This window comes from Prionailurus bengalensis, chromosome D3 (assembly GCF_016509475.1).
Source record: "Prionailurus bengalensis isolate Pbe53 chromosome D3, Fcat_Pben_1.1_paternal_pri, whole genome shotgun sequence".
NCBI classification, from domain to species: Eukaryota; Metazoa; Chordata; class Mammalia; order Carnivora; family Felidae; genus Prionailurus; species Prionailurus bengalensis.
Genome location: NC_057356.1, coordinates 14,152,124 through 14,174,150, shown reverse-complemented (window position 1 = coordinate 14,174,150; position 22,027 = coordinate 14,152,124). Strand labels below are relative to the sequence as shown.

General features: G+C 48.6%; 1 protein-coding gene across 1 annotated transcript in view; it reads left to right on the top strand.

Annotated features, from left to right (window-relative positions):
* KSR2 (kinase suppressor of ras 2) overlaps positions 1-22,027 on the top strand; it is a 423,945-nt gene that overhangs the window by 392,289 nt on the left and 9,629 nt on the right. The window contains 2 exon segments of the mRNA XM_043557708.1: positions 18,336-18,432; positions 19,446-19,579. Of these exon segments, the coding sequence (XP_043413643.1) occupies positions 18,336-18,432; positions 19,446-19,579 (231 nt within the window).

Sequence of the window (22,027 nt, the reverse complement as noted above, 5' to 3'; positions counted from 1 at the left end):
AGCTACCGTGACCCATTGCGTGGTGTCAGAGGCTCAGGAATCTCCCCCGTGGTGGCCCTGCGCGAGCCAGGGGTCTGTAAGGGAGGTGTTCTGAAGCAATTTGGGATTTGCCTCGCTTGGATGAACATTCGTCCCGCCAGTCTCGTGCCCAGGGGGCTGCCCGGGAAGGCTCTGGTGGGGTGCAGTAGGAGGTTTCGGGCAGGGACTGTGGAGAGGAGGACGCAGGCTTGACATGGGTGCCCGTGTCTGAGTCACGGCATGGCTGACCCGGGCGTGTCTCTCCCTGGAGCCTCCTCCCGTCCAGGAGGCAGCTCAGTCCGTCACCACTGTTGTGTAACACAGGCTTGCAGATAAATTCCTGGCTTGCGTTCGTGCTGACCCAGTTCCTCCTCCCTCATTGGCCCAAGTGAAGCCCAAACAGAGCCCTGTCCCTGCACCTGTGACCCCGGCTGACGCTCCTGTGTCGTGTCTACCTTGCCCTCCAGACTCCGACATCCCCACACCTGGCTGGGAGCCTCAGCTCACACGCGTGGATGGACGAATGGTTGAACAAGTGGGAGATCCACTTGGCCTTGACCACACCCAGTTCCCAAGGCAAAGGAGAAGGGTTAAGCTCTGTCTAGTTCTGATAGCCCAACTTCTGTTGCCCCACCCCAGTTTCTTAGAACAAGGGTGAGCAAATGTTTTCTGCAAAGAGCCAGACCGTAAATATTTTTAGCTTTGCCATACAATCTGTATCACGAGTACCCAACTCTGCCATTATAGCGAGATGCGTCTATAGAGAATGAGGGTGTGGCTGTGTTCTAATAAAACAGGATTGACTAGGTATTTACTAGGCTGTTGTACCTATGCTCTTCCAAATCCTCGGTGAACCCTGGAACAATGAGCTAGCTGGGTGTATGCTGGGGTGCCCCAGTATCACGGGCTTTGTCAAGAAAGGGAGAGGCTGGGGCGCCGGGGCCGCTCAGTGGGTTGAGTGTCCCGCTTCAGCTGTAATCATGATCACATGGTTTGTGAGTTCCAGCCCCGTGTCGGGCTCTCTGCTGTCAGCCCAGAGCCCGCCTCGGATCCTCTGTCCCCCTCGCTCTCTGCCCCTCCCCTGCTCACGTGCTCTCGCTCAAAACTGAGTAAACATTATCTTTTAAGTGCAAAGAAAGAAAGAAAAGAAAAGAGAGGCAGTGAAAAGGCCAGGGGGTTGGGGCATACTGGATCCACAACCTGGCCAAGAAGGGTCTTGGGGAAGTCGTTCATTTCCTGGAACCTTTGCTTCCTCATCAGAAAAGTGGGGAGGGAGGTGAACCGTTCCCCCACAGGGCTCCAGTGAGCTGAAGTGAGCACACACTTGTCGCAGGAGCTTGGAAAATGTTGGTGCCCTCAGCCCTCAGCCCTGTTCTTTGTATTTCCCCAAGAGGCCGTGTAGTGTAGTGGTTAAGAAGCAAGGGGCTGGTGTCGGACTGGGGGTAGGCAGTTCCGCTTCGTAGGTCTCCTCTGCAGGGGCTTAGCGGATGACTTGACCTCCCTGAGTCTCAGTTTTTCCCACCTGTGAAATAGGAATTCTGCTTTCCTAACAAGGTTGAGGTTAGGAACGCAACTATGGTTGACCCTTGATCAGCACCGGTTTGAACTGCACAGGTTCACTTATATACAGAGGTTTTTTTTTTTCCTTTGGAGAAATACAGTACGGCAAATGTGTTTTCTTTATAATTTTCTTAACATTGTTTTTCTCTAGCTTACCTTTTTGTGAGAATACATATATGGGACACTTAACATAGAAAACATGTGTCAGTCGACCGTTTATATTATCAGGAAGGCTTCCAGACAGCAAGAGGCTGTTAGCAGCTAAGGTTTCAGGGAGTCGGAAGTTATACGCGGATTTTCAACCATGTGTGGGGTATGTGCAAACCCCACGTTGTTCAAGGGTCAGTGGTAAATAAGATCATTCATGTAAAACCCTTAGCAGGGTGTCATGGGAAGGTTCAGTGAATCGTATTGATGATTCTTAGGAGGCGGCATGGCTCTGTGGCTGCAGACCCAGAACAGAGCCTCAGGCAGATCTGGGGTTCGAGTCTGGCTGTGGGAAATTCTGTTTCCCTCTGTGTTTTGGCATCCCCATCTCTCCTATGAAGGAGGTGGCCCCAGTGATCTATAACGCCGGTCTACAGCCTGAATTCTAGAAGTTGCTATACACGTTCTCTTACATCATGGCCAGGTAGGTGCCACACTGAGATCCATCTCCTGGGAGGCTAGAATTCTCCCATCCCCCTTCTGTGTCCCCCTCCCCACCTCACCAAGTCCCTCCACCTGCTCGGGACCTGGACCCTGTGGGCAGGAAGGACACGGCCATTTGTTGGGTTATGCACACCACTCATTGTCTGCCCCTCCTTCTCTAACCAGGCACAGTTATTTTAAAAAAAAAAATCAGATTGTTAACTCTGCCTTCTTCATCAGGGATTGAACTTTTCCAGGGTGAGAATGCTACTGGGGCTTCCAGATAAGGACAGGTCACTTGCTGTGTGCCCACAACATGCTAAACCCTGTGCAGAAGACAAGGCACAAAAACAGACAAACAAACAAAAACAAAACACACACATACACAAAACAAAACAAAAAAAAAACGCTTCCCGCCTTGAAAGAGTCACAGCCAGAGAGGCTTATGGATGTGGTTCACACTGCACTTCATTCCAGTTTGTTACCCGTCCAGTATTTTCTAAACTGTCTATACAATAAATGTGCGTCTGGTTTCATTTCACTCTGACTCAGGGGCGCCTTTTTTTCCCCCCTTTTTCTCTCATTTGACAAAAGCCAATGTGTTTATTGGGAGAAAAATTAGAAAAGAGAGATAAGCAGCAAGGAAAAAACTTGTAAAGCTCTTAATCCCACTACCTGCAAATAACCCTGCTGACACCTTGGAGCCTGTCCTCTGTGGGTTTTTAATGCATATAAATTAGGGGCTATGCATATACATTTTTAAAATGGTAATTCGGTTTACTGTTCAGCTTTAAAAAAGAAAAATGTGGTTCTGGTCAGGGAGCAACAAGAACTGATACGTTTCGGCATCCAGCCCTGGAAGGGAGGACCGGTGTGGTCTTTCGGTACTCTGCACAGACAGGGAAGAGGCTGAACGCTTCGTCGCTAACTTGCTCTGGCTCGGCTCCTGGTCTGTTTTGCGTGCTAAGCCAGGAAGAAGGATCTGCCTTGGCACAAAACACCGCTATTCCAGCCGCAGTGGATGATGGGAAGAAGGAAGGTGATAGGAGTCGCGTGTTCATTCGCTTGCTCCAGGAACATTTCTGGAGCCCCTCCCCTGGGCCTGGCCAGCCGTGTGCCTCGAGGGTGCATCCAGAAGCTCTGAGGACCCCTTCACATGGCCGAACCCTCTTCAGCCTGCCCAGCACATCTCTGGGTGGCAGCTGGGAATTCCCAAACAGAAGCGGCAAATGGACAGTGAGGCCAGACATGGGCTGGCCCTGAATTTGGCCTTGAGTTGGGGGGAAGGGTATCTCAGCGGAGCTCAGCGGACAAACTTTTCCAGAAGTCAGGCCATCTTCAGTGGGTTCAGTTCCCTCCTCTTTGCCACACCATCTTTTCCCAAGGGATTTTTTAAAATCCTGGAAGGATGTGGTATTTCAGAGCTGGCCTCAAATCCGGAGCCTGTCACCTACTGAACCGTGGGACCCTGGGCAGGTCACATAACCTTCCTGCACGTGAATTGCCTCCTTTGTAGCCTAGTGCCTGCCCTCCTGGGAAGGATGGCCTGAGAAGTGCTCAGCTCAGTGCCTTGTCAGAGGAAGCTCCATAAACGGAGACCGTTGTCCCACCTGGCCCCATTACAAGCGGTGCTGAGTAGTGAGTACTCAAACTGGACACAGAGGCCACGTACATATATTGCCAACTCCCTTCCCTCCTCACCCCACCTCACAGACCACAAAGCACTGCGATTTCCAGAAGTTTCCGATAGCTTGCCTGAGATCACACAGCCAGAAAGGAGCAGAACTTTATCCCAAGTGGTTCTGATTCTGAAGTGTGTTCTATCCAGGCTGACTCACTGCCTCAGTTTCCCATCTGTACGATGGGAATAACCATACCCACTTTAGAGAGAGCTTTGAAGCATTGAAGGAGATGATCCCTGGAAACCTTTGCTTCTGCCCTGGTCCCCTGCTCTGCCTTCCAGAGATGGTCATCATCCTGAACAAGACATGCCTGCCCTTCTTGGAGAGATGAGACAAGAGGCACGTGATGAGAAGTTGCCAGAAATCAATGCAGAGTCTTCGCCCTAAGACAGCATGATGTGGTGGGAAGGGGGCCCCTGGTGTCCCCTCCTGAGAGGACAGCCTGACAATTATTAACGGAGGCACCCACCCCTCTCCCCTTAGTCGCTACCTAACCCATGTTAGTTTCTCCACTGTCCTGCTTGTTGAACTTAGTCTATTTGCTGTTACCTGGTCCTCCACGAGAATGTCAGTTCCATCAGAGTGAGGAAATGGCCCTTTCACTGCAAAAACCTGGCCTGTAGTGCTCGGTTGTTGCATAATTGGCAGGAGGGAGGGTTTGCAGCTTGGAGGGATTACTTGACAGGTTTCCCACAGGGTGGGGCAGGTTCCGCTGGCCCCAGATAGCATTGAATTACATAGGGGGTGACCATTCTTTTTCTCTTCAATCCTTTTTCCCTCCTTCCAGTGACATTAAGGAGAAAGTCTCCATCCAGTGCTGGTATCTGACACCTTCTTAACCCTGACTTGCTAATTTTTTTTTTTAAGTTTATTTATTTTTGAGAGAGAGAGAGAGAGAGAGAGAGAGCGAGCATGCAGGTGCGAGTGGGGGAGGGGCAGACAGAGACAGAGGATCCGGAGCAAGCTCTGTGCTAACATCTGAGAGCACAAGGCAGGGCTCGAACTAACGAACTGTGAGATCACGACCTGAGCTGAAACCAGGAGTTGGATGCTTAACCAACTGAGCCACCTAGAAGTGTACCCCTCAACTTCTTTTTTATTAATTAGTTAGTCAATTAATTTTTAATTTACATCCAAGTTAGTGAGCATATAGTGCAACAATGATTTCAGGAGTAGATTCCTTAGTGCCCCTTACCCATTTAGCCCATCCCCCCTCCCACCACCCCTCCAGCAACCCTCTGTTTTGTTCTCCATATTTAAGAGTCTCTTCTGTTTTGTCCCCCTCCCTGTTTTTATACGATTTTTGTTTCCCTTCCCTTGTGTTCATCTGTTCTGTGTCTTAAAGTGCTTATATGAGTGAACTCATATGATTTTTGTCTTTCTCTGACTAATTTCACGTAGCATAATACCGTCCAGTTCCATCCACGTAGTTGCAAATGGCAAGATTTCATTCTTTTCCATTGCCGAGTAATATTCCATTGTATATATATACCACATCTTCTTTATCCATTCATTCATCGATGGACATTTGGGCTCTTTCCATACTTTGGCTATTGTCGATAGCACTGCTGTAAACATTGGGGTGCATGTGCCCCTTTGAAACAGCACACCTGTATCCGTTAGATAAATACCTAGTAGTGCAATTGCTGGGTCGTAGGGTACTTCTATTTTTAGTTTTTTGAGGAACCTCCATACTGTTTTCCAGAGTGGCTGCACCAGCTTGCATTGCCACCAACAATGCAAAAGAGGTCCTCTCTCTCCACATCCTCGCCAACATGTGTTGTTGCCTGAGTTGTTAATGTTAGCCATTCTGACAGGTGTGAGGTGGTATCTCATTGTGGTTTTGATTTGTATTTCCCAGATGATGAGGGATGTTGAGCTTTTTTCATGTGTAGGTTGGCCATCTGGATGTCTTCTTTGGAGAAGTGTCTATTCATGTCTTTTGCCCATTTCTTCACTGCATTGTTTTTTGGGTGTGGAGTTTGCTAAGTTCTTTATAGATTTTGGATACTAACCCTTTATGTGATATGTCGTTTGTGAATATCTTCTCCCATTCTGTCAATTGCCTTTTAGTTTTGCTGATTGTTTCCTTCACTGTGCAGAAGCTTTTTATTTTGATGAGGTCCCAATAGTTCATTTTTGCTTTTGTTTCCCTTGCTTCCGGAGACGTGTTGAGTAAGAAGTTGCTGCAGCCAAGATCAAAGAGGTTTTTTCCTGCTTTCTCCTCAAGGATTTTGATGGCTTCCTGTCTTACATTTAGGTCTTTCACCCATTTTGAGTTTATTTTTGTGTATGGTGTAAAAAAGTGGGCCAGGTTCATTCTTCTGCATGTCACTCACCAGTTTTCCCAGCACCACTTTCTGAAGAGACTGTCTTGATTCCATTGGATATTCTTTCCTGCTTTGTCAAAGAGTAGTTGGCCATATGTTTGTGGGTCCATTTCTGGGTTCCCTATTCTGTTCCATTGATCTAAGTGTCTGTTCTTGTGCCAGTACCATACTGTCTTGATGATTACAGCTTTGTAGTATAGCTTGAAGTCTGGGATTGTGATGCCTCCTGTTTTGGTTTTCTTTTTCAAGGTTGCTTTGGCTATTCGGGGTCTTTTCTGGTTCCATACAAATTTTAGATTGTTCTAGCTCTGTAAAGAAAGCTGGTGTTATTTTGATAGGGATTGCATTGAATATGTAGATTGCTTTGGGGAGTGTTGACACTTTAACGATATTTGTTCTTTCAATCCAGGAACATGGACTATTTTTCTATTCTTTTGTGTCTCCTTCAATTTCTTTAACAAGCTTTCTATAGTTTTCAGTGTATAGATTTTCACCCCTTTGGTTAGGATTATTCCTAGGTACTTTATGGTTTTTGGTGCACTTCTAAATGAGATCGGTTCCTTGATTTCTCTTTGTGTTGTTTCATTATTGGTGGATAGGAATGCAACCGATTTCTGGGGTGCCTGGGTGGCGCAGTCGGTTAAGCGTCCGACTTCAGCCAGGTCACGATCTTGCACTCCGCGAGTTCTAGCCCCGCGTCGGGCTCTGAGCTGATGGCTCAGAGCCTGGAGCCTGCTTCCGATTCTGTGTCTCCCTCTCTCTCTGCCCCTCCCCCGTTCATGCTCTGTCTCTCTCTGTCCCAAAAATAAATAAAAAACGTTGAAAAAAATTAAAAAAAAAAAAAAGGAATGCAACCGATTTCTGTGCCTTGATTTTATATCTTGCGACTTTGCTGAATTCATGGATCAGTTCTAGCAGTTTTTTGGTGGAATCTTCTGGGTTTTCCATATAGAGTATCATGTCATTTGCAAAGAGTGAAAGTTTGACTTCCTCCTTGCCAATTTGGATGTTTTTTTTTTCCTTTGTGTTGTCTGATTGCTGAGGCTAGGACCTCCAGTACTATGTTGAATAACAGTGGCGAGAGTGGACATCCCTGTTGTGTTCCTGACCTTACGGGGAAAGCTCTCAGTTTTTCCCCATTGAGGATTATATTAGTGGTGGGTCTTTCATGTATGGCTTTTATGATCTTGAGGTATGATCCTTCTATCCCTACTTTCTTGAGGGTTTTTATCAAGAAAGGATGCTGTATTTTGTCACATGCTTTCTCTGCATATTAGAGGATCACGTTGTTCTTGTCCTTTCTTTTATTGATGAGGTGAATCACATTGTTTTACAGATACTGAACCAGCCCTGAATCCCAGGTATAAATCCCACTTTGTTGTGGTGAATAATTCTTTTAATGTATTGTTGGATCTGGTTGGCTAGTATCTTGTGGAGGATTTTTGTATCCATGTTCATCAGGGAAATTGGTCTATAGTTCTCCTTTTTAGTGGGGTCTTTGTCTGGTTTTGGAATCAAGGTGATGCTGGCTTCATAGAATGAGTTTGGAAGTTTTCCTCACGTTTCTATTTTTTGGAACAGTTTCAAAAGAATAGGTGTTAACTCTTCTTTAAATGTTTGGTGGAATTCCCCCAGAAAGCCATCCAGCCCTGGACTCTTTGTTTGTTGGGAGATTTTTGATTCCTAATTCAATTTCTTTACTGGTTATAGGTCTGTCCAAATTTTCTATTTCTTCCTGTTCCACTTTTGGTAGTTTATAGGTTTCTAGGAATTTGTCCATTTCTTCCAGATTGCCCATTTTATTGGCGTGTAATTGCTCCTGATATTCTCTTATTATTGTTTTTATTTCTACGGTGTTGGTTGTGATCTCTCCTCTGTCATTCTTGATTTTATTTGTTTGGGTCCTTTCCTTTTTCTTTTTGACCAGACTGTCTAGGGGTTTATCCCTTTTGTTAATTCTTTCAAAGAACCAGCTCCTAGTTTCATTGGTCTGTCCTACTGTTTTTGTTTTTGGTTTTGGTTTTTTTTTTTGGTTTTGATAACATTGATTTCCGCTCTAATCTTTATTATTTCCCACCTTCTGCTGGTTTGGGGTTTTATTTGCTGTTCTTTTTCCAGCTCCTTAAGGTGTAAGGTTAGGTTGTGTATCTGAGATCTTTCTTCCTTCTTTAGGAAGGCCTGGACTGCTATATACTTCCCTCTTATGACTGCCTTTGCTGCGTCCCAGAGGCTTTGGGCTGTGGTGTTACCATTTTCATTGGTTTCCATGTACTTTTTAATTTCCTCTTTAACTTCATGGTTAGCCCATTCATTCTTTAGTAGGATGTTCTTTAGTCTCCAAGTATTTGTTATCTCTCCACAGTTTTTCTTGGGGTTGATTTCGAGTTTCATAGCGTTGTGGTCTGAAAATATGCATGGTATGATCTCGATCTTTTTGTACTTGTTGAGGGCTGATTTGTCCTAAACTTCTCTTTTAAAACAAAGAGGAGGCCTCAAGATCAGAGCATTTGGCCACAAATGCCAAGCTAGGATTTCATTTTGCTTGACATATGGGCTTTCACTGTACTTATTTTTTACATTTATTTGGGGCTAGAGATTCAGGCTTTCTGCCTGGCAATGATAGAAAGTAATGATACAGATTTTTTTTAATACACTCATTTTTGGGGGGAATGCAAGCTGGTGCAGCCACTCTGGAAAACAGTATGGAGGTTCCTCAAAAAACTAAAAATAGAACTACCCTACGACCCAGCAATTGCACTACTAGGTATTTATCCAAGGGATACAGGTGTGCTGTTTCTTTTTTTTTATTATTTTAATGTTTTTTTTAATTTGTTTTTGACAGAGAGAGAGACAGAGCATGAGCAGGGGAGGGGCAGAGAGAGAGGGAGACACAGAATCCGAAGCAGGCTCCAGGCTCTGAGCTGTCAGCACAGAGCCTGACGTGGGGCTCGAACTCACAGACAGTGAGATCATGACCTGAGCCGAAGTCGGTCACTTAACCGACTGAGCCACCCAGGTGCCCCAACAGGTGTGCTGTTTGAAGGGACACATGCACCCCCATGTTTATAGCAGCACTATTGACAATAGCCAAAGTCTGGAAAGAGCCCAAATGTCCATCGATGGATGAATGGATAAAGAAGATGCAGTATATATACGCAATGGAGTATTACTCGGCAATCAAAAAGAATGAAATCTTGCCATTTGCAACTATGTGGATGGAACTGGAGGGTATTATGCTAAGTGAAATTAGAGAAAGACAAAAATCATGACTTCACTCATATGAGGACTTTAAGACACAAAACAGATGAACATAAGGGAAGGGAAACAAAAATCGTATAAAAACAGGGAGGGGGACAAAACAGAAGAGACTCATAAATATGGAGAACAAACTGAGGGTTACTGGAGGGGCTGTGGGAGGGGGGACGGGCTAAATGGGGAAGGGGCACAAAGGAATCTATTCCTGAAATCATCGTTGCACTATATGCTAATTTGCATGTAAATTTTTAAAAATAAAAAATAAAATTAAAAAAAAATAGAGCCAGAAATTTGACATCAGAGGAATGATCGATGACACAGAGAAGAAGTAAAGTGCCATCTGATGGGTTTAAGGAAGAAATCAAAGGTAGAACCATTGCTTGGAGGCAGTAGATTATCTTAAGTTTTCTCACAGCCCACAAAATAAGCTTCTCCATGTTTAAGACTATACTCTGAATAAATTTCAGAGTATAAATTTCAGTGTACTCTGAAATAAATTTTCTTCATGTGGTTAAAAAAATACACTTATTTTTTCAAGGCAATGCATCTAAAGAAAAAGTATTAGTAAGTGATAAATAATGCCAATCTGGCAAAAATCTTAAGGTGATTCTGGAATGATTGCAGTGAGATACACAGTCTGACCCTTAGGAAATGATAATGCACACACACACACACACACACACACACACACATACACAATATACATGATTACATATATATACATATATGTATACATGATTACATATATACATATATGTATACATGTATATGTGTACTTATATATGGTGTAGAGTGAGGGAGGAGCATGTCCTGGCATGTCTTTGGACAAGGTCAAGAACAGGTCTCAGATGGCGACCAGACCACACAATGTGACCAGAGGCAGAGGACCAGCCAGGCTACCATTTCCTGGAAGTTCTTCCTGTGGTGAGCTAGAGGCTCCTGCTTCCCTAGCTGATTGCCTGCACCCTTGGAGCATTCCTACCCTTGTAAAGCCCAGACCACAGAGGGCAGATGCCCACCAGATGCCCCAAAGCCTGAGGTCACAGTCAGGACAGAAGCACTCACTGATTATCACAGCCCCATCTCAGAACTTAAAGGGCCCAGAGGAGCCAACCTTTGGCCTCTGGTCTTAGCAAAACTGGATCCAGCCCTGGAGAGAAGAAGCCAGTAAGACAGAGTCTAAGCTTCCTCTTCCCGCCCCCCCCCAACCCCCGACTTCTCTGGGCTTTGCAGCAATATCAAAGGCTGGAGGAGGGCAGGAGTGTGCGTTGGGGTAAGTCCTGCTCTCATGGGCAGCTAGGCTCCTGCTTTGCATATTCCGGTGTCTGGTAGGCCACCGTCGTCTTTCTCGTCTGGCTGGGACATGAGCCTTCTGCCACCAACCTCCCACTAAATGGAACTCTATAACTCTTCATTTCCTGGACGCACATCAGGTTAAGCAGGTGGCGAGCAGCTGGCATTTCTCACTTGCTTTCTGGCATATCCCATTTTTAATAGGAAGCTAGCCTGGCATTTTTTATTAGAAAGCCCCAGAGTCCCAAGGTTTAATATCTTCAGTGTTAGATTCATGAACAACTTGGAAGTTAAGAGATTGCCTGCGGCTGGAGTTTGATGGAGTACGCAACTTGTCGCTTAAAGCGTGATTTATTTGCTCAAGGGAAGGGGGAAAGAGAGGGGCACTTAAGTGGGTTTTGAGTTTTGAGAGGTGGAGAATGCTTAGAAGTGAGTGAACAACCAAAGAGTTATAAATCCCGTCTGACAGAATAGAGTGTTTTAAAACAACAGCTGACTTTGAAACCAACTGCCTTGGGAACACAAATCAGCCAGAGCTAAGGACTGTTTCCACCCAGCTGTTTCTTTTCTTTGGAAGATCAGCACTTGAGGAAAGCAGGCCCTGGGAGATGTTCTCTAGAGCCCAGCCATATGGCCTTTGCTGTGTTACTCAAGTGTACCAGCCTGGTCCTACCCCAGGGCCTTTGCACTGGCTGGTCCTTCAGCCTGGAACTCTCTTCCTCCAGATTTTCACGTGGCTGCCTTCTTTCTTCAGCTCTTGGCATAAGGGTCACCTCCCCTGAGGGACTTACCCTGACTATCCTAGTGAAAGAAGCCCCCAGCCCCACCACTCTCTGTCCAGTAAATCTATTTATTCTCTTCTTAGCACTTATGCTTCTCCGAACATCTTTCTATTTGCTTAGTTACTTATTTATTGGCTGACATCTCCCCTGGCCGGTCAGCCCCATGAGATTAAGGACTGGGCCTGTCTTGCACACACCTGGAACAGAACACTGCCCTGCCCGCAGTGCCACTCTCACTAAATCGATTGTGAACTTAACTGATGATCTCTGGGCCTCAGTAAAATGAGATTGGTCTTGAGTGGTGCTTCACAAAGTGGGAGTCTCTGGACCACCAGCATTAGCATTACCTGGGAACTTACTAGAAATGCAAATTCTCACAGGCGCCCGTGTGGGTTAGGTTAAGCGTTCGACTTGGGCTCAGGTCATGATCTCGCGGTCCATGAGTTCGAGCCCCGCGTCGGGCTCTGTGCTGACAGCTCGGAGCCTGGAGCCTGCTTCGGATTCTGGGTCTCCCTCTCTCTCTGCCCCTTCTCCGCTCATGCTCCTGTCTCTCTCTGAAAAATAAACATTAAAAAAAAAAAAAAGAAATGCAAATTCTCTGGACCCAATCCGGACCCTCAGAATCAGAATTTCTTGGGGTAGGACCAGCCATCTTTGTTTTAACAGGCTCTTCCAAGGGACTGTGGTGCCCATGCAGGTTCATCAGCCACTGGACTTGTGCTTGAACACCTCTGAGGTCTAGGCAGGGAGGAGATTATACATGCCCGGTCTAAAGACCTTCCCGTTTAAGATCAGGCTTCCGTCACCAAGGGACCATCTGTTACCCTCAGAGAGCCCCAAAATAAAGCCCCCAAGCAAACAAGCCAAGAAAGGTGAAGGCAGACCCCTGAGAGGTAGTTTCTGTTTTATTGGATGTGGAGTTGCAGTGGGGATCTCACTCCCTGCGAGGTCTGGCCATGTGAGGCAGCCTGTAGCATTGCATACCCCGATTCCTTCAGGACCTTCTGTATGTTGGGAGCGCAGCTGTGGCCAGGAGCACCTAGACCCAGCCTTCACGGAGAGTAGTCTGGAGGAGATAATCTGTCATCAAAGATTCCAGCCAGTGTGTGTACAATTCCAACCAGGACAAGTGCTGCAGGGGTGAGGTCCGTGGTGCTGCAGGGGCTTACAGGGCACGAGGGAACTAGTTGGGGAGGCCAGGGAAGGCTTTTGAGGACAAATGGGGAGAGTGTTCCAGGCTGAGGAAACAGCACAAGCAAAGGCCCTGAGGTAGGTGTGTGGGACTGGAACTCAGTGAACAAAGGGGAGAGTCCCAACAAGAAGGGGGTGGAACAGCCTGTCGGGGCCAGTCTGTATCACACCTATGGGCCCTGGAGGAGTTGGGTCTGTGTCCAGAGACCCCGGGGTGGGGGTGGGAGAGAGGTAGAGGGGGGGACTGTAGCAGGGAGCGACCGGTCAGCTTTGCATTTGGAGTGCTGGATAGAGACCAAATTAGGGAAGCCGGAGAGGCCGTGAAGGGCACTTGTGGTCACCTAAGCAGGAAAGCGTGATCATTAGCAACGATATCAGCAGTGATATTATTAGCAGTGATATGAGCTGCTGTTGAAGGAGTATAGGCTCTGGCCAGACGCTGGGCCAAGCACTGTGCCTGTGCGATCTCATTGCCTCCTCACGCCCTCCTGCGATGCAGTACGTCCTGTCCCACTGGGTTAGTTTCCTAGGGCTGCCGAAACAAAGGACCGCAGACTCCGTGGCCTGAAACAACACAAATGTATCTTACGATTCTAGAGGTCGGAAGTCTAAAATGGGTCTCACAGGGCTAAAATCAAGGTGTCCACTGCGTTCATCCTGGCTGCTGTAGGGGACAAATCTGTTCTTGCCTTTTCTGGCTTCTAGAAGCTGCCTGCACCCCTTGGCTCATGACGCCCTCCTCATCTTCAAAGCCAGCAAGGGCTGGTTGAGTCTTTTACTCACATCTCCCTCTGCCTCTCTCTTCTGTCTCTCCCTTCACCTTAAGGACCCTTGTGATGACAGCGGACCCACTGAGATAAGCCAGGACAGTCTCCCCACGTCAAAAACCGTAGTTGCCTCTGCAAAGTTCCACGTGCCATATAAGGGGAATAGTCACCGTTTCTGAGGATGAGGACGTGGACAGCTTTGGGGGACCGTTGTTCAGCTGGCCACGCCCACAGTAGCAGATGGGGACACTGTGCCCCTGATGAGTCTCCAAAGCCATGTGGGCTGAGAGGTGCCAGAACTGGGCTGGGGGCCTGTCTGACAGTCTTCGGAGGAGGGGGCCCCCAGCCCACACTCCCCACCATTCATTCACACTGGCCTGGGTCCCCAGGCTTGGTGCTGAGGGGTTTGGAGGAGGGAAGGGAAGTGGCCACCCCAGGCACCTAGATTTCTCTCCTAGTCACTGTTCTGGCAGAATTAGCCAGTTTGGACGGAGGCCCTTGGAGATGAGCCTTCTAGATGGTTTTATCTCATTGTTTCTGACAATCCTCTTTGGGGCTGGTTTACAACAAGGATCTTCCACTTACAGTGTCATCCTGGCCAGAAGGCTCACTGTGTCACCCGGGACATGGGGTCAAAGGTCAGAATTGTATGAATGACCTGTCTGGGGTCAGGGCTGAAGAGACCTCTGTATCGGCCTGCAGACAAAGTGAGACATTTCTGTGCCTTGTTCTTCTTGGAGAAATGTGATCTTTTAGCAGAGAGAGATATGGAGGTGTGTGCGTGTGTGCGTGTGTGTGTGTGTGTGTGCGCGCGCGCGTACTGCCCCAGGAGCTAGAGAAGTACTCACTATATCCTGAAGCCACTGAAACACCTCCTGACCTCCAGACTGACTCTGCTACCAAGGCCAGCAGGCCTCATTAATCTTCGTTGCCATAGCAATGACATTATGGCTACCATTTACTGAGGGCATATGACGTGCTGGGGTCTGAAAGTTACGGAGCCAAAGATGGGGGTCAGGAGCATCAGCTCTGAAGCCAGGCTGCCTGCGTTCAAATCCCAGCCCTACTTAACCTCTCTGAGCCTCAGTTTCCTTATCTGTAAAATGTGGCTGAGCCAAGACTTGATTAAATCCAAGATGCTGTCAGTTACAATATGCACGTTGTATTCACGTACTACAAAGAGAGAAATACAGTGCCAACAGAACTGTTACCTGTCCATCAATCAGACACATTCTGATTTCGGAGATGTTAAACTTCAAGGAAATATGCATCTTGGAATCCATGGAATACAGCAAGGGTACCCACCATGTGGGGGGGGGGGGCTCTCGTGCTTAGTACCTGTACCTGTGCTTAGTACCCCGGTACCTGGCACATAACAAGGGCTCAGACACATTAACTGGAATTATTACTATTACTCCCATTTTACAGATGAGGAAACTGAGGTTGGAGTCCCTTCCCGAGGTCACCCCGTAAGTAGTAAATGGGAGAGTCGGATTTGGATTCACTTGGCTGCGTGTCTCTTAAATGGCCCCCAAATCATGTCCAGCACCCACACCAAAGAGGAGATGAGAGAAAGATCAGGACTGGGCTGATCCCACGTCTGTGTGTCCGTGAGCAGGTCCTCTGCCCCTCTGGGTCTCCATATCCTCGTCTGTAGAAATGGGGCAACAGTGTGGCTCCTGCAAGTTGCTGTGAGGGTTACAACCCTTCATCCTCTCCTTTCCCTTCCCCACCTCCCACGCTGCAAATGGCTTTTGGGCACCAATGTTAGCCACAGAAGCCCCAAGCTCAGAACAGTTGCCAAAGACACTTGGACTGACTCGTCTGGAGTATCTGAGCCTCTTCCGCCCTGGATACCTGCCCGATGCCTGCTCCTGCTTCGAGCTCAGCCTTCGCCCCGCACCTGCTCTCCAGCTCAGCCCCGGATAAATACCTAATTCCTCTGTAGACTCTGCCCCTTGGGACTGCGTGAAGCGCTTAGAAATGGATACCTGGGGTATCAGTGTTGGGTTAGATTTTCTTTTAAATTTCAACACCATGCCAATTTGTTTCCAGCAGACTTTTTTGAGTATAACATCTGGCAAAGTGTCCAGATCCTGAGAGCACAACCTGATGAATTTCCACTCAATTCACACTCATGTGCCAGCCAGCACCCAAATCAAAACATTGCCTGCACTCCGCCCCCCCCCCGCCCCCGCCACATTGGACCCCTCACACCCTTTCCAGCCTCCCCGGCCTCCAAGGGTCACCACTACACTGACTTCTAGCACATGGGTCAGTTTTGTCTGGTTTTGCACTTTGTGTAAATAGAGTCATTCGGTGCGAGTCTTGAGTCGTCTTTGTTTAACACTGTGTTTATGAACGTCACGTTTTTTGCAGTTAGCAGTAATTCGCTGATTATTATCCAGTACGATATGAATGTATGCTGTTATCTGGCTCTGTCGCAATCAATCAATCTTTCTGTTGATGAACATTTGGATTGGTTCCAGTGCGGGGCTATTATGAATGGGCTGCTATTAACGTTCTCGTACCTTCTGGCATATGTCTGTGGGTGAATGTGAGTACGCATGCCTGTTGGATATATATACTTAGGGAAGGAACCGCTGATCGTGGGGTGTTTGTATATTTCACTTTGGTAGACGTGCCAGGCTGTGGTCGTGCGAATTTACATCCCACCAGTCGATGGATGTACTCCAGCAGCCCCAGAAACCACAGGGTAGCGAGAGAAGCAAAGATTTTCACAGCTGCTCCCAGAAAGGAAGTTGGGAGCAGGGAAGGAAATGGAATGGGTGTTTGAAGCCTGAGACTTGCACACAGTTACCCCGGGAAGGAGAGTCTGGGAGTCTTGAGGCCTGTTGCAATTATTTGCTCTGCCGTCTGCAGCGGGAACAGTATTTTCTGGGCTCTGGCCTGTAATGAGTGTAGGTGGCTGTTCAAGAACCGAGTATCCAGGGGAGGGGGTCCACCCACGGTCTCCGCCAGTCCCCCATATTTAAATGTCAGTGTGGCTTAATTGGCTGCACAGCCCGCCTCTCTCCCCCTCTCCTGCAGTAGCCACAGCAAACGTACCCCCCAGGACAGCAACAACAGGGGACAGACTTGAGTCACCGTGGCTGCCTCCCACCAGCTTACGGGGCGACCTCAGACGGATGAATCAGACCCCCTGGGCGCCAGCTACGCTGAGAATCTCACTAAGAAATGAGTCTTAGTGAAAGGTCACAGGTAGCATTTTGGACGGGTATGTGGGTGGATGGGTAGATACGTGGCCAGGTAGACAGGTAGGAATACAATGGATGGACAAGCAGATGTCGTATGCGTATGAATATAGAGCACATATTTACACAAGTGTGCGTACACATTTGGCATTTTATTGATCACTTACTACCTCGCCTAACAGCCAGCATTTCGTGAGTACGGTACTTACTGTGCGCTGGGCATGGAGAGATGCCTTTACACACCTGATTTCATGGGGTTCTCCTAACCACCTCGTAAGGCAGGAACTATTGACTCCATTTACAGATAGTGAAAGTGAGGCTCAGAGAGGTTAACTTACCTGCCCAGGGTCACACAGCTACTCACTGATGCCACCAGGATTCTAACGCACAAATTCTCACCACGATGCTATACTTCCCACCAGGCGCCAGGCACGGCACTCAGTTCCTTCTCTCACTCAGTCCTCGTAGTGACGCTACAAGGTAGGTATCACTCATTCTCTTTGCTACTTGAGGAATCCGAGGCCCAGAGGGGTTAAGTAACCCACCCAAAGACACACAGTAAGGAGCAGAGCTGGGAACTAGCTTCCACTGCACAATCTCAGCCAAGTGTAGCACATAACAAGGGCTCGAAAAATACTGAAGGAAGGGCTGAGAGTATTTTAGCAATGAAATCATAGATTAAAAGAAAAATGCAAGCCATCAGTTTTGACAGAAGATGGAACATGAACTTCCCTAATGCCATTCCTTCCTTTTCCAGCCGACACTTGCTCCTCTGAGCTAGATGTGGCGCTAGAGGCAGGGAATGCTATGGTAAATATAGACTTCATTCATTTATTCATTCACTCATTCATTCTTTCCCTCATTCGGTGAGCACGTAGTGAGTGCCTGCTGTGTGTGTGCCGGGACCGGAGCTCACCATAGAAGGGACGGATGGATGAGCAAGCGGGCAACTCAGTGAGAAGGTGTCAGTGTCGCTGCATTAACGTCCTTTTCCGTCTTGTCATTTATCTTAAACCACTGGTCCTCAAAATGAACTCAGTGAGTCTGAACATAGTTTAAAAAACCCTCTAGACGGGCGTCTGGTTTGGGGGACAGGGTATCCGTGTTTACACACAACCGTCTAAGGGCTTGAATGCATCGTTGGCTGATGGTCCTCGGTGGATATGAGCCACTATCTTGCTGGTGTTTCGTCACTGCCCCCACCGCCCACCTCAGCAGCTTCTGGCGAGTGGGAGCAGCTGGGACAGGTGGCTGGCAGAGTGCTGTCTGAGTGGCGTCTCAGGACCCCAGAAGTTATTGGTTCATGCACAGCTTTCCTTCCGTGCAACCCTGGGACGGAGGGAACCTGGCAAGCCTGCCTCTGGACTGGGTTAGGTTCTGCGGGCATCCTGAGATGCTGGCGGTGGGGGTGTCGGTGAAGACCCCGAAGAACCCCAAAGAGCGTGCCCCCAGATCTGCATCCCAGAGCCAGACCTGAGGCCCATTCACAGGCTTGTTCTCCAACAGGCATCCTAGTGGTACAGCCACTATTATTTGTCACATCGGACAACTGCCGTGGGTCACTCTCATCTGAACAAGTGCCAATAATGTGTCCTCTCCTTTTGCTTTTCAGCCTGTGTAAGGGACGGACTCTCTACTCTGTGGTGAGGGACGCCAAAATCGTCTTGGATGTCAACAAAACGAGGCAGATTGCCCAAGAAATTGTGAAGGTACCACAGGGAGGGACTCCCTCCCGAGAGATGCAGGGTCTGGCTTCAGACCAGCAGTCTGGATTTAAAAAAAAAAATTAGACTTGCCCTGAAAAATACCACGCTGTATGTGAGTAAGAGTTTTGCCCAGATACCACCATTAGGGATCGTCTCCCGATGTCTGGCTTCTGTCTGGTGCCTCATCATCATGATAATTGGGCACGTAGGGTACCAGGAGAAGCTTGTGTTGTTAGAATCCCTTACCCCTCTGATGCTTGAATTCCCATGAGTGGAAGCCCTCTGTCTCTGTCCCTCTCTGTCTCTCTCTCTCTCTGCAGCTGCCGGGGAAACATCCAATTGTTGGGACTGTTGCTTGGGCTTAAAACAAACTGGAACATCCTGTGTTTTCTGGCAGGTGCCTCGTTAGTCAGTTGACTGGGACTTTCGTTTCCCATTGGAAGTGTTAGGACTGAGCTGTTAGAAGAGATAAAATGTGACTGCTCATAAAGGCAAAACAAAACACACACACACACACACACACACACACGAATCTAGACACTCACCCTTGAGCTAGCTTCTCCTCCGTGGTCTTGATCACTGGATCATGATCTGTCCCTTGAGGAATGTGGTGCCTTCAGCGCTGATATGGGTTAAGTAGCTATAAGACAAACGTCCTGCCGAGGAGTTATTTTTTCAAAGAGGAAGTGCGGGGGGAGGTGGTTGATGGCATCCCTCAGCTTACTCTGGGGACCACCTCTCTGGTTCGTCTTCAGTTTTTCTCCCGGTAGGGATGTCTTCCTCTGGGGCTTCTTCCGGAAGCTTCAGAGCCAGGTGGGAACAGTTTGGCCATAGTCTGAGGGCGGTGGCAGAGGCGTGCCTTGAGGACCCTGCCCGGTCCCGCACAGCCCCACCTGCAAGCCTGTGCGTTTGGGCCCCAAGCAGTGCAGCTGTTCAGGTTGCTCTTGAACCCGAGCCAGAGTAGCGGCGAGCGCTCCGTGTTCCCTGACGACATCCCGTTTCCTGGCTCCTTCCAGGGCATGGGCTACCTGCACGCAAAGGGGATCCTTCACAAGGACCTCAAGTCAAAGAATGTCTTCTACGACAACGGGAAAGTGGTGATCACAGACTTCGGGCTCTTCAGCATTTCCGGGGTGCTGCAGGCCGGCAGGTGAGCGGCGGTGGAAGGGCTCAGAGGGGTCCTTGACGGATGACAGTCGGGGAGTGAGAAGTCACCCGAATGGCTTCAGGGGACCTAGACCGGGTGTTGGGCCTGAGGTGGCTTGGCTGAGCGGCGAGGCTGTTGCTAATGCCAGGTCACATTGTGATTCCCTTGGGACCTGTCTTGCGAGCGGTGCCTTTAAGTGCACGTGGGTTACTGGGCACGGAGCACCCCCAAGCCCTGAAAGCCCTTGCCCTTGAGCTTAAAAGGGAGACTCCCCCTTTGCCTGGAAGACCCACCTGGCAGGCGGCCTCACCCAAGAGCCCTTGCTGCACGTTTTCTTGGGCGCTCCTACATGTTAGTACAACATGAGTGTCAGTTAAGGGATTTAGAGTGAGACCCACCTGTGGCCCCACTTGATCGTGACTTCGGTTCCGTGAACTTGAGTTTCCTTGTCTGCAAGAAAAATGATGGGTCTGATCATGCCTACCTCATAGGACTCTTGTGCGGATGAACTAACACAATCAAGCGTCCTGCACCGTGCGGGAGCACAGAAAACACTACCGAGTAGCTGCTGCTGAGCTGTTGTAATTACGATTAATTTGCATATACCTCCCCCCAGGGTCACCCAGGAGAATCATTAACCATCCTTAAGTAATTAACTCTCAGGAGCCACTCACCCGCCCCGAGGGCAAGCTGCCTGCAGTTGACCGGGAGAAACAGCTTGATTCCAAATAAACAACCCATGATTCGGAAGGTCTGCCCTCTGTGACTTTTCATTTGGAGCCTGAGCCACACGCTCGCAAACTTAAAAACCCTGCGGTTCTCTCTAATCAGCCCTCTTCTGTGCAGCTTCACTCACACTCTCCTTTTACTTCCGTTTCAGTGGCTTTGGAGAACCACTGATCTCTTTGAGGGTGACACCCCAGCCCCCCCCCCACGCCCAAAGTGAATTTCGTTCATGCTATATAATACCTGTAATATCGAAGAGCATCCCCAAATCAGCAAAACTTGATCTGGCTGCTTCTGTGTGATCTAGAAACAGAGCGCAACAGAGGCCCAAGTTGCTCTTTAGATTTTACTCCGCCCAAAAAGATTCCGTGCAGTCTCCAGAACTAGCTATAGCCCCTGAGCTAAGAAAAGAAGTAGGTAAATGAGCAAATAGATCAATGGGTAGATAAATGGAGAGAGTCCCTCAAGTTAGAACCCAAGAAGCCAGGAGGGCTGACTTGTGCAAATTCCTTCTTCCCTCTGTCTCCCCAGCAGCGCTCACTTGCGCATTTGCTGGTGGAGGGATTGCATGCACACACACGCTCACACACATACTCACACACAGACACACACATTCATCCATCACTCCAGGCTGAGGGGCTGAGAAAGCAATTGGTAACATCACTATGCACTCAGGTATTTGTGTCCAGACAAAAAGAGGCCCAGCAGATGTTTTCCTTATCCGACTTCAAGGCTCTTTAAAACCCAGTGCCTGGGGCACCTGGGTGGCTCAGTCGGTTAAGCGTCCAACTTGGGCTCAGGTCATGATTTCGTGGTTTGTGAGTTCGAGCCCCACATCGGGCTCTGTGCCGACAGTGCAGTGCCCATTTCGGATCCTCTCTCTCTCTCTCTCTCTCTCTCTCTCTCTCTCTCTCTGTCCCTCCCTCCCCCTCCCTCCTGCTCTCAAAAATAAATAAACATTAAAACAAGAAAACAATTCCTCCCTCCTGGAGGCATGTCCACACTGTCTCTCTTTCTCCTTGCCTGTGGATTCTCTCACCGGTGGAGGAAAAGGGGACAGGGCCTCTGATTTTCTTCCTTTTGAGTCTTGGTCTGCTGAAGCCCCAGGGTAACAAGGAAGAAAGGAAATGGAACGACGTGGGCCTCCTTTCCTTTCCCTCATCCTTAGAGGCCCCCTGTCAACCAGGAGGCAAGTTCAAGTCAAGGGCAAGGCGGCGGCTGGCCTGATTGTGTCAACACAAACCTGGGTGGTGTTGGGAGAGGCCAGGGGGCCCCCAGCGACCTCTCCCAGAGGAAATCCACATTTCGCAGCTGCCCACCTGTCACCACGGGGTTTCTCCTGTGCTTATCTCCCCGTTCCAGTTGTGTGCAAGGGCTTAGTTTAGTGCAGGGCTTCAGTTTGCTCCGTAAGGGTGCTATTTCTCCAGGAATTACTGTAAAATTGTGGTTGGGAGTCTCTGGAGTGAATGCGTCCACGGCTTTGGGCAGGTCACTGAAGTGCTTGGACGCTCTGTGCTCTCATCCACAGAGCAGGGATTTTATTCATCCGGTCGTGGGTTTGCGGGGATTAAGTGGGATGGACAGCCTGGCACACAGTAGGCACTCAGCGGGGTTACTTGCTGTCCCACCCTCCCCTCAGAGCTTGGGTCGATCACAATGCTGGCTTCCCAGCAGGGGGAGATCTGCCGGGCCCGGGCAGGGGTGGGGGTCACCCAGGGAAGTAAG